At 35.8% G+C, this 11,948-nt stretch overlaps 3 protein-coding genes across 3 annotated transcripts; 1 reads left to right on the top strand and 2 right to left on the bottom strand.

Moving 5' to 3' along the window:
- Positions 1-1,101: 1,101 nt before the first annotated feature.
- LOC133325888 (negative elongation factor D) lies at positions 1,102-3,225 on the bottom strand. Its single transcript, XM_061534587.1, has 5 exons — positions 3,157-3,225; positions 2,361-3,073; positions 1,851-2,297; positions 1,307-1,788; positions 1,102-1,238 (listed from the first exon to the last, which is right to left on the bottom strand). Exons 1-5 carry the CDS (start codon positions 3,214-3,216, stop codon positions 1,207-1,209), a joined length of 1,734 nt encoding a protein of 577 aa, XP_061390571.1. The 5' UTR covers positions 3,217-3,225; the 3' UTR covers positions 1,102-1,206.
- Positions 3,226-8,406: 5,181 nt separating this feature from the next.
- On the bottom strand, positions 8,407-10,423 carry LOC133325889 (uncharacterized). Its single transcript, XM_061534588.1, has 4 exons — positions 10,171-10,423; positions 9,958-10,080; positions 9,022-9,903; positions 8,407-8,418 (listed from the first exon to the last, which is right to left on the bottom strand). The coding sequence occupies exons 1-4, from the start codon at positions 10,420-10,422 to the stop codon at positions 8,407-8,409; spliced, it is 1,269 nt and encodes a 422-aa protein (XP_061390572.1). The 5' UTR covers position 10,423.
- Positions 10,424-11,187: 764 nt separating this feature from the next.
- LOC133325890 (DEAD box protein 52 homolog) lies at positions 11,188-11,891 on the top strand (the record flags this gene model as incomplete). The annotated part of the gene is made up of 2 exons (XM_061534589.1): positions 11,188-11,265; positions 11,337-11,891. Coding segments are annotated over exons 1-2 (633 nt in total), but the record flags the coding sequence as incomplete, so codon positions are not given.
- Positions 11,892-11,948: the final 57 nt, after the last annotated feature.

Raw genomic sequence — 11,948 nt, forward strand, 5'->3', positions numbered from 1 at the left:
GCTGTAAAGGATGCTCCACAAGAAAATGTACGCGGAACTCTAACAGCATTACAAAAAGGCGGTATGAAAATATGGGTCTTGACTGGAAATAAAGTGGAGACAGCGGTAGCCTGTGGCCACATACCATCCGATGACCAACAACATGTTATTGTGAATTATAACAATAATAATTAAGGGTTTTATTCAAAAAAAAAAACTTGAGGTATTTTCTGAAAAGAACACCGAGTCCCTGAAATATGCTCTAATTATAGACGGCCCAAGTTTGGCTATAGGTACGAAATTTTGTATGCTTCGACGTTTGCAGCAATGGTCACTATAGTACGGCAAGTCTTTAATTTTTGGTGTTGTTCTATTGCTACAAAAATATTTCAAATACTGGAATTATGGTTTCGTCTCAAATATATGATTTGTTTTCATAGACTTCGGTATATTATTCACTGTATATATGGCTCTTCGGTGTGATTTATAGATCGTATAGTTTTAGCTTTTTAACTATTAGTTAAAAACCATATTCGGAGGAGGTGTTAATGGGGTAAGTTATGATTTGAAGTACAGAACAACTTGAGATGTTCTAAAGTCTATAGAACACCTTGAGGTCTTCTATTGGCTATAAAACACCTTGGAGTGTTATATTGGCTACTAAATACGATGAGGTTCTATTGTCTATAGACCACCATAAGGTGTTAAATAACTGTAGAAGACCATGAGGAGTTTCATAGGTTAATGAGCATCATATGGCGTTATATTGGCTATAGACCAATATACCAATGCCACCACAGGGACTAGCCGTATATTGAAGATTTTGATGGCAGCCTGAATGTATGCTAACATATTCAATTTTATGAAGAATTGTTCCTTTAGAACATAGACATGGATCATATCACAATATGCATAAAATTTAAAAAAAAATGATTTCTTTAGTTTTTAGTAATTATAGAGTAATAGATTTTTGGTTTCACCTCTATAATAATAAATAATATTACAGTTTTCATTTTATATTCATTTATTGAATATTCATTTTTCTTTTCTTCTTTTTATTACAAAGTAATAAAAATATTTGTGTTTTTATATTTATTTTCATTTATACAATAAAGGAAATATTCCAAAAATACTAGTGAATAAAATTTGTAGGCGTATATATATTAATATAAAAATAGCATTTCAAAAATTAAAACTAAACGAAAAATAATTAATGCAGTTTATTTTTTACACAGTGGTATAATGAGCTTTGCAGTGAACTGAAAGGAAAAAAACAATATATGTATTGATTAGAATATTAGACAACAAAAAAAATGTAGTAACATACCTATAAATTCTGAAACTGGATCATTATCCCCCTCACCCCGCATGGTACCGGTAATTTCTTCATTTTCCACCATTGGCAAAAATAATTGTACAAACTCTGATGAATATGGATGTGTTATGGTTTCGAGAACTTCAGTTACAAAATATCGTATTAACGAGATGTCTGTGTCACCTTTACCCCAACATTGTTTAATGTATTTGACAACGGGTACCACACATCCCCGCGTTAGTAGATTAACCATACGATCAAGTAACATTTTCTTCATTTCTAGTTGTACTAAAATTTCTAATTCATCTTGTTTCGATTCGAATAGACGAATCAGCAGTGTGAGAATTTGTTGATGTAGCGTGGGATGCACAGCAGCCACTTCATCTAAAATGGCAAGATGTGTCGGACAACTGTCGGTGGAAAGTTTAAAGTATGAAGGTTCGGTGACAGTGTTTTCTATCCAGCGTATAACACCCACACCTACGACGGGAAATCTGAAAGGGAAAAAGGAAGGCATTAGAGCTTGGTTGAATAATGCTAGTAAAGAATAACTCACTTAATGCAATTGTATAGTGTCTGCAGCTCGGCTATTAGTTCCGTTGACCCCTTGTTAACATTGCAAATAGCATGCACCTTTTCTATAGCTTGTATTGTACTTTTCAATTCATCTTTATTGAGAACTCTATCGGTAAGAGGTCTCTTTTTCGCCGGAGTATCCACCACAGAGGCGGCATATGCCAACAAGAAAATATATTTTGATTTATGTTCGGGATTTATTTTCACTCCCGCCTTGAAGAGGGAGTCGACCAATAATTCCAAAAATTGTGGATTTCTTATTAGATCAATTGGCGGCGGATCTGCCCCAGAATAATTACGATATAGTACAGTTATATCAGCTGGATTCAATGTGTTACGCGACAACATGGAAGATAATGCCTGACAGGCCTGGGGATATGCTGCCGAACCATTTAAGGCCATTGTTATGGGTGTGACATTTTGATTGCTGTAAAAATAAAGATGGAAATGAGGAAGTATAATTTGGAAGTCTATTGAAAGATTTCCTTACTTTTGCAAGGCATATTTAGTAATCTCCTGGGAAAGACGTTTCATATTGAAGCCACCCTTGGTTTCTTGACTCAAAACCTGTATCAACACCTGCGAATAGACATAGGTATGCTGGCCATGACACACCATACGAGCACACTCCTGTATTGCTCCCTGGATATCTTCTGGGTTACTAAGAAACTTCGTTATGGAGGTCTTCAGGACCCGTGAAAACACCTCGATCTGTTGTGCTGCCGTTGATATGGATGTAATTTCGCTTTGGAAACCAGCATCCGAAATTAACTTAATTGTAAAATTTAACATCAAACAATCTGGATACTCTTCGGCCAAACGATATATCAACGAGCGCCATGTGGGATGATCAATCATTTCTGTCAACCAATCTGGTGTCTCACCCTCCTCCGTGAAAATTGTATCAGCCTTTTTAGGGTCAAATGTTTTCAAAATCATATCCTTTAAATGGTTTTCTACCATTGCCTGAACATCGGTCACCTTAACACCGGCCAATATCAACCATTCTGCCAACAAATTGGCCATTTGTGCCACCGCTTTATAATTCTCCGATAGCATCATGATGACTTCTTCAGGTGAACCACCAGATTGAAAGTATCTTTTCAATTGGGTAAATATACCCGGTTCCATAATGTAATCCGGTGTCAGAAATTTCTCCAAACATTCTTGTATAGTTTCCTGGGGGTTATCTTCAGGCATTTCCTACGGAAAGAAGAGAAATCCATTTTTTATTTGTTTTCCTTAGTTTTTTATCACAACAAAACACCGCCAACGCCGCCACTCACCTCATCTTCTCCCTTCGGCCTGCCCTGCTGCCAACCACTTTCATCATATTCCATTTCCATGTTATAAATGCACTTCTGTTTTATATATTTTAGTAATTTTTTATTGAAAATTTATTGAATTAATATAAATTTTAATTCATTTATGGAAAGATCAAAGATTTCTATTCTCTTCTTTGGCTTTTTCTCTGTTTTGTTGTTTTGCCACATTCTACAATGATTGTGTTATCAACTGTTTGGGTAATTGAGTAATTGGTAATCATGTACGTTTGTGTAGTGAAGTGAATTGGCCACACATCGAATTATGGTGGTGATGGTTGTTTCAAGCGTATTTATTCCCTTCACCACACTGTGGTACAGGGTATTATGTCTTTGTGCATATGTTTGTAACAGGCAAAAGGAAACGAGGTAGACACATGGTTCCTTTTGAGAATATGCATAGAATCACTTTCTAAGTCGATTGATGCATGTCCGTCCGTCTGTCTGTCTGTCCATGTTAAATTGTAAACAAAGTACAGGTGGCATTTATGATCCGAATTGAATGAAATTTGGCATAGGTCACTTATTCGGCCCAAGGATTAACCCTATTGAAATTGGGAAAAATCGGTTCAGATTTAGATATAGCTCCCATGTATATATTTAACCGATTTAAGGTAAACGGTCCCTATATATCTTTCGATTTGCACGAAATTTGGTACAGCCTAATCATTTAGGTCTAGAATGATGTCTGCCAAGTTTCGTGAAAATCGGTCCAGATTTAGATATAGCTCCCATATATAGTTTTGTCCGATTTCATGTAAATGGTGCCCCAAAGTCTTTATATATCTTTCGATTTGCACGAAATTCGGCATAACGTATTGAATTAAGCCTAGAGTGATGTCTGCCAAGTTTCAAGAAAATCGGTCCAGATTTAGATATAGCTCCCATATATAGTTTCGTCCGATTTCATGTAAATGGTGCCCCCATGTCCCTATATATCCTTCGATTTGCAGGAAATTTGGCATAACGTACTTAATTGAGCCTAGAATGATGTCTGCCAAGTTTCATGAAAATCGGTCCTGATTTAGATATAGCTCCCATATATAGTTTCGCCCGATTTCATGTAAATGGTGCACCAAAGTCGCTATATATCTTTCAATTTGCACGAAATTTGGCACAACGTACTGAATTGAGCTTACAATGATGCCTGCCAAGTTTCGTGAAAATCGGTCCAGATTTAGATATAGCTCCCATATATAGTTTCGTCCGATTTCATGTAAATGGCGCCCCAAAAACCCTATATATTTCTCGATTTGCACGAAATTTGGCATAACGTACTGAATTGAGCCTGGAATGATGTCTGCCAAGTTTCGTGAAAATCGGTCCTGATTTAGATATAGCTCCCATATATAGTTTCGTCCGATTTCATGTAAATGGTGCACCAAAGTCCCTCTATATCTCTTTAAATTTAGCATTACGTACTGAATTAAGCCTACAGTGATGTCTGCCAAGTTTCAAGAAAATCGGTCCAGATTTAGATATAGCTCCCATATATAATTTCGTCCGATTTCATGTAAATGGTGCTCCCAATGTCCCTATATATCCTTCGATTTGCAGGAAATTTGACATAACGTACTTAATTGAACCTAGAATGACGTCTGTCAAGTTTCATGAAAATCGGTCCTGATTTAGATATAGCTCCCCTATATAGTTTCGCCCGATTTCATGTAAATGGTGCACCAAAGTCGCTATATATCTTTCGATTTGGACGAAATTTGGCATAACGTACTGAATTGATCCTAGAATGATGCCTGCCAAGTTTCGTGAAAATCGGTCCAGATTTAGATATAGCTCCCATATATAGTTTCGTCCGATTTCATGTAAATGGTGCACCAAAGTCCCTATATATATTTCGATTTGCACGAAATTTGGCATTACGTACTAAATTAAGCCTAGAGTGATGTCTGCCAAGTTTCAAGAAAATCGGTCCAGATTTAGATATAGCTCCCATATATAGTTTCGTCCGATTTCATGTAAATGGTGCCCTCAATGTCCCTATATATCCTTCGATTTGCAGGAAATTTGGCATAACGTACTGAATTGAGCCTAGAGTGATGTTTGCCTTGTTTCGTGAAAATCGGTCCAGATTTAGATATAGCTTCCTTTTATTATAGATTGATTTTAAGTAATTGACCCACCAAGGAACCAATAGGAACAAAACGTTCTGAAATTAGTATAACCTAACCTGTGACAAGTTTGTTTGAAATCGCTTAATATTTGGATATAGCTTCCATATATATTTTCGCCCGATTTCAAGTCAATTGGGCATCAAACTCCTCATGTTAGTCAGATTGACATCAAATTTTGCACAACGTACAAAATTGATCATAGAATTACGTAGTTGCGTTTTCTAGAAGTACAGACATAGCCCAACGGATGACCTATTTATATTTGTTTGAAGTCGATTTAAATACTTTATGGATAGATCTAGGTAGATTCACATATAGATAAATATCACATATTTTATTTCATCCAATTTCATGTTAATAGTCCTGTTTAATATACCCATAGTCGGCCCCGTCCGACTTTACTACTTTCCTTACTGGTTTTTTATTATTTTAATGCATTAAAAACAACCATATTAAATTAAATTTAAATTGTGAATATTAAATTTGTGAAGGATTTAATTATGAATTAATTGCTATATCACTTAATATTTCGATTTGGTAAAAATTCGATGCTAAACCGTGATAATTTCAAATTCAGCTCTACTTTTGCAACAAAAAAAAAAAATGAATTTTGTTTGAATATTTGGACTAAATCTTGGTTTTTTAAAAGTGACTCAATCTTTGAACCAAATCGAATAATCCTTCTCCATTATATTGATCTAAGTTTTTATACCCTTCACCACACTGTGGTACAGGTTATTATGCCTTTGTGCAAAAAAATAGAGATAGAATATGCATAGAATCACTTTCTAAGTCGATTTATGCATGTCCGTCCATCAGTATGTACATGTTAAATTGTTAACAAAGTACAGATCACATTTATGATCCGAATTGGATTAAATTTGGCATATGTCACTTATTTGGCCCAAGGACGAAACCTATTGAAATTGGGAAAAATCGGTTCAGCTTTAGATATAGCTCCCATATATAGTTTCGCCCAATTTTAGGTAAATAGTCCACTAAAGTCCCTGGAAATCTTTTGATTTGCACGAATTTTGGCAAAGGGTACTGAATTAAGTCTGATGTGTGCAAAGTTTCGTGAAAATCGGTTTAGATTTAGATATAGCTCCCATATATTTGCATCCGATTTAAGATAATTGGTGCACCAAAGTCCCTATATATCTTTCGATTTGCACGAAATTTGGCATAGCGTACTGAATTGCGTCTACAATAATGTGTGCTAAGTGTCATGAAAATCGGTTCAGATTTGGATATAGCTTCCATATAAAGTTTCGCCCGATTTTAGATAAATGGTGCATCACAGTCCCTGGAACTATTTTCATTTGCACGAATTTTAGCATAGCTTACTTAATTAAGTCTAGAATGATGTGTGCAAAGTTTCGTGAAAATCAGTTCAGATTTAGATATAGCTCCCATATATATTTTCATCCGATTTTAAGTAAATGGTGCACCAAAGTCCCACGAAATATTTTCATTTGCACGAATTTTGGCATATCGTACTGAATTAAGTCTAGAATAATGTGTGCAAAGTTTCGTTAAAATCGGTTCAGATTTAAATATAGCTCCCATATATATTTTCATCCGATTTTAGGTATTTGGTGGAAATTTGTCATAGCGTACTGAATTAAGTCTAGAATGACGTGTGCTAAGTTTTGTAAAAATTGGTTCAGTTTTAGATATAGTCCCATATATATTTTCGCCCGATCTTATGTAATTGGTGCACCAAAGTCCCTATATATCATTCGATTTGCACGAATTTTGGTATAGGGTACTGAATTAAGTCCAGAATGATGTTGCTAAGCTTCGTGAAAAGATCCATAGCTAGGCCGATTGACACAACGTACTGAAGTAATATAAATTAGTCTCTGGCAAATTTCCCTGAAATCCGTTCAGATGTAAATATATAACAAAAACGCGACGTCTGTTAGGATACATATGTAGAATATACCCAAAGTGGTGAAGGGTATCATATAGTCGGTCCAGTCCGACTTTGATACTTTCCTTACTGGTTTAAAAGTGTCTTTATCTTAGGACATTATTTAGATTTGGTAAAAATATTGAAATGTTTGAATTTAGGACCAAATCGGATAATTAGTTAATGGATAATTAGTTGTATACTAGCGAAATGCGCGTATGCGGAACAAATAAATAATATTTTATACCTAAATCGTGAATTCTGTATAATTTGTTGTACTATAATTCCGAATCCCACCTCTATTCCTCCATTTAATATCAAGTTCATCACCATTTAGCACTCTTCATACGCATATCTCTTTCTTATTTCCATTATATAGATTCAAAAGTGATCAGAATTCTAATTATTTATTTTAGCAAATAACTACAGGATTCACATTTAGCACTTTTCGAACACATATGTACACATTTTCGAGACTACCTTCATACATTAATCGTCCTTCCAACTTCACTAAATGTAGGATTGCCGCTCTGCTTGTTCAAACAAAACAAATTGTACCATATTTGGTGCTTTTCGTATCCATAAGTACGAAATTCCAATAATACTACCTTAATACTGTAATTTTAATTCCAAATTTAAGTTTCTACATCTCCATCCGATCACTCAAATCTAAATTGTACCAAATTTTGTGTCACTTAGTACACATAATTACGAATTTTCAAAACTACATCCATATCTCATTCATGTACAATTGTACAATATTTTGTACCATTTACCAAATTTCCGAAATTATCTTAATTCTACACTCCAACAGTAATTTAAATTTAATATTTCAGGATTCCAACTCTACCCAAATGCAAATTGTACCAAATTTATCACCTTCCGTACTCGAGTGTAGAGCAGTTTTGCAAACACTTGCCTACAGCTATCGCCTGTGTTGGGTATCAGGACACTGTGGCATCACGGTTAATGCGAAATCTGACGAAATAGCTAGACGGGGATCTCAATATACAGATCTAGCAATCGGGGACTCAATCAAACCACCTCAATCACCTTTTTCGGAACTTTAATGCGTTCTTCGACTAACGAGACAATGAACTTTGACACAACGAACCTAGGTGCAATGTGTCAAGATCTATCTGACCGACTCTGTCAACCAAGAGAACAAGCTCACTGTTGAACCTGTAATCAGAGTAATAACAAGAGTCATTACTGGTCACTGCAATATCAGAGACTTTACCAGTAAGTGGAACCATGATGTTACTGACTACTGCAGACTCTGTGTTGACGAAGAGGATACGGAGACAATTGAGCATCTTATGTGTCTCTGTCCAGTCCTGGCTTACGGACGGCACAGCTGGTGGGTGCTCATTTTCCACCGTGCTTCTATTCAACTATGGAACCTGATTTTAACCTACAGCATAATTAGAAACATAAAGTGGTTGGGAAAGTGCAACCTTGACATGTAATATATCTTCTGTCCGATCTCTGTCCGATCCATTGATACTATCTCATATTCCCTTGTTAGCTTCACATCTCTCTCTATTCCCGTTCTTTGCTCCCCCATATCTTTTTATTTTGGTGGATGATCACAATGGACCTGACGGTTTCAAAGTGCTGCAGCCACATAAGTTACTGCACTGCACATCTCCAAACCTAACTTAACCTAGAAGCATCTATACTAAAATCAAACAATAGTGCTATGTTAATAGGAAATATTGCACATTTATTTGTTCAGCATTACAGAACCATTTTTAATTATAAATATACTTATTAATTACTTACAATCCTATCAATTAAATCATTTCTTCTTTGTAAACCCTGAACATTTTGTTCACTACCCACCGAAGTTATATTACTATTCGTATCGGTGGCCCAATTAAATTTAACAACTTCACGTTTACGTTCAACATAATCATCTTCAATGGCTACACTAAGATTGTGTAAAGCACAAACTGTTTCAAGAATTTTACGAACTTCTGCCAAATCGCGAGCCTCCAAAGCATATAAGGCATTAAAGCGTTTCGCCATTATATCCAAAGTATCTTGTCCCAAACGCAGTGCTGGCTCCAAAAGACGATTAAATTCATGTTCCTTGCGGAAACAAGGATTTGTAATGGGTTTCATAAGATACGGTTTCAAAGGGAAACTTTTGTTACCAATTAAGTAGCATCCCTTTGGCATTGTATTTTCATTTAGTGCCAATATTTGTCCCATTGGGGTTTCATCAAAACTATATTCCTGTTCCAATTCCACAAAACAATCGATAACTTTTTGATCAACATTACAAACGATTTGCAGGATAATAGATATTTCAGCATCTTCCGAGGCGAGAAATATATCCAAACGTTTGAGGGCTAAAATACCAAAAAGATTGGGGAATATTTTCAATTGTGGATGTTTTTGAAAGCCTTGCAGTTGAAGCTGTTGGAACAAGTGGGAGTTTGGCCACTTGATATACGATTCATATTTATCTGAGATTATGTGCCAAAATTGGCTTACGATTAGCTCACAGTCCGGCTGTGGAATATGAAAACGCCGTGATATTTCTTCGAAGTGTTCATCGGTTGTCAGCTTCCAAAGAGCCAAAGAAAATACGGTTTGGGCTGGCACTCCTGCAGGAAATGTTGACTGCTGCAGTAAATGTTTGATGAATTGAAATGTTTTCTGCAAAAATGGGAAATTAAGTATTTTCGAAGTGTTAGCTTTCAAAAATCTTACCAGGAAACTCATTTTACTCATATGCAGAAATCCCTCAAACTCAACATTCTCAAATCGATTAAGTAAATTTAATTCCTTTGACCTTTTGCTGGTCCTAACCTCCGATTCTGCCGGCCTTACACCCTCCTTTCTTTGTCGTGGATCATAGAATTTATTTGGCTTTCTGGTACCTCCCGTCAATCTAGTTCTCAAGATGTGTCCCCTAGTATTTGCATTTTCGGTTTTATTGTCTCCTTCCTTTGTTTTTGTTGTGGGTTTTGTGAAAAATTGTTGCCTTACAAAAAACTCCTCATCTTCGTCATCCATTGGTGCCAATAATGGAAATCGCATCTTATCTTCCTCATTAATATTTTGATTATCGTGCCAAAGAAAATGTTTGGGTTTCTTTTGACTATTAGCCTCATCTACCAGAATATCTTTGGTAATAATCATGGTTATATTCGTCAATAATGCACTCTCCTCCATGGTGTCTCCAAATCCACGACAAATCAATGTATTCTGCGGAAACAACCCCCCAGTGAGGAACAGTGAAAATCTTAAGGATACATTTAGTGTTGGCAATGCCATTTGTAAACAAAAATTTGCAACAACAGTGGTACGAACAGTGGTACGTATAACAGATTGGATAAATAGAAATATTAAATAAAGAAAATCGAAATATTGAATAAAGATGTCAATGGCCAAACACTATACTTCCAAACTACTGCTGTGGATGTGTAATAATTGGTATGTTCCCGTACTGCAAGAATCTACTAGTTTTTACTATTTTATTCGATATCATAAAGGAAAAAGTGTTATCGTAGTAAAAATTAGTAGATTCTTGCAATACGAAATAATGGAAATAAATAAAAGGCTCTCTATTTATTTCCATTTGGGTGTGCAATGTTTGGACCAAGTCGATAAATAATTAATCCGCTCCATATGAGTTTTACAAGTTCTCTAATATTCGCCGTTTTAGTGGGAGGTACGTTGGACTCACTTCATTTAAGCAACATTGTGTAAATGTATACCACTGTGACTTCCATCCCCTATGTTTTGTTTACAAACAATTAATTCACAATAGACATTCACTTAAGACGTTTTCCAACACTAAATAACAGCTGTGCTGTCGATTCCGTTTATCGGTTCATTTGTGTTTATCGATTCACACGTGCAAGTCTCAAGCGGCAACAACTGAAGTAAATAATTAAATAAAATAAAGAAAAACTTAATAAAAATTACCAAATTAAAATGGATGCCCATGATTTATTTCATCAATTAACGAGAGGAGTGAGATTTACCAAAAAACGGAATGAATCAAAAGCGCAGGTAAGTCCAACAACTGCAAAAATACCAAGACCACATTCATTGACAATTTTTCCTCGTCCAATTTTCCACAGAATGTTCCATCAAAGTTACCCAAATTTGAAGAAGAATTGAAAATAAAAGATGAAGGTATTGCCACCGAGGAAGATGATGATGAGTTTATGGATGGTGATGAAGAAGCCTTGGAGAATTCCAACAGTGAAGCAGAAGTGAATGATGATGACGATGAAGAAGAACCACAGGCTTTCGAATTCATATCTGGTGTGGCAAGTGCACCGAAGAAATCGAAAAAGAAAAATAAAACAGCCCTCACAGAGGAAGAGAAACAAAAGCAGCTGGAAGAGGAGATGATAGCAACAATACGTAAAGAAAATCGTATTAATGTGTTGGGTAAAAATATTCCACCACCCATTACATCGTTCCAAGAGCTCCACACCACATACAAAATGAATGAAAGATTGGTGGAGAATTTAGTTAATTGTAATTATGCTCAACCCACAGCTATTCAGATGCAAGCAATACCCATAATGTTACAGGGTCGTCCGCTGATGGCATGTGCTCCCACAGGTTCGGGTAAAACCATTGCCTTTTTAGCTCCGATTATAAATGATTTAAAGGCCCCCAAGAAAGTTGGCTTTCGGGCAATTATTCTAGCACCCACTCGAGAATTGGCCCAACAAATCTAT

This window comes from Musca vetustissima, unplaced genomic scaffold, assembly GCF_032173495.1.
Source record: "Musca vetustissima isolate MV318-11 ecotype Yass unplaced genomic scaffold, APGP_CSIRO_Mvet_v1 utg45420, whole genome shotgun sequence".
Lineage (NCBI taxonomy): Eukaryota > Metazoa > Arthropoda > Insecta > Diptera > Muscidae > Musca > Musca vetustissima.

Coding starts and splice junctions, on each gene's coding strand:
- LOC133325889 (XM_061534588.1), bottom strand. CDS start 10,422: ATGGAGGAGAGTGCATTATTGACGAATATAACCATGATTATTACCAAA. Junction 10,081..10,170: donor GAGACAATAAAACCGAAAAT/GCAAATACTAGG, acceptor CAAAGAAAGGAG/GGTGTAAGGCCGGCAGAATC. Junction 9,904..9,957: donor TGAGTAAAATGAGTTTCCTG/GTAAGATTTTTG, acceptor CCATTTTTGCAG/AAAACATTTCAATTCATCAA.
- LOC133325888 (XM_061534587.1), bottom strand. CDS start 3,216: ATGGAAATGGAATATGATGAAAGTGGTTGGCAGCAGGGCAGGCCGAAG. Junction 1,789..1,850: donor ACACTATACAATTGCATTAA/GTGAGTTATTCT, acceptor TTTCCCTTTCAG/ATTTCCCGTCGTAGGTGTGG. Junction 1,239..1,306: donor TCCAGTTTCAGAATTTATAG/GTATGTTACTAC, acceptor TTTTCCTTTCAG/TTCACTGCAAAGCTCATTAT.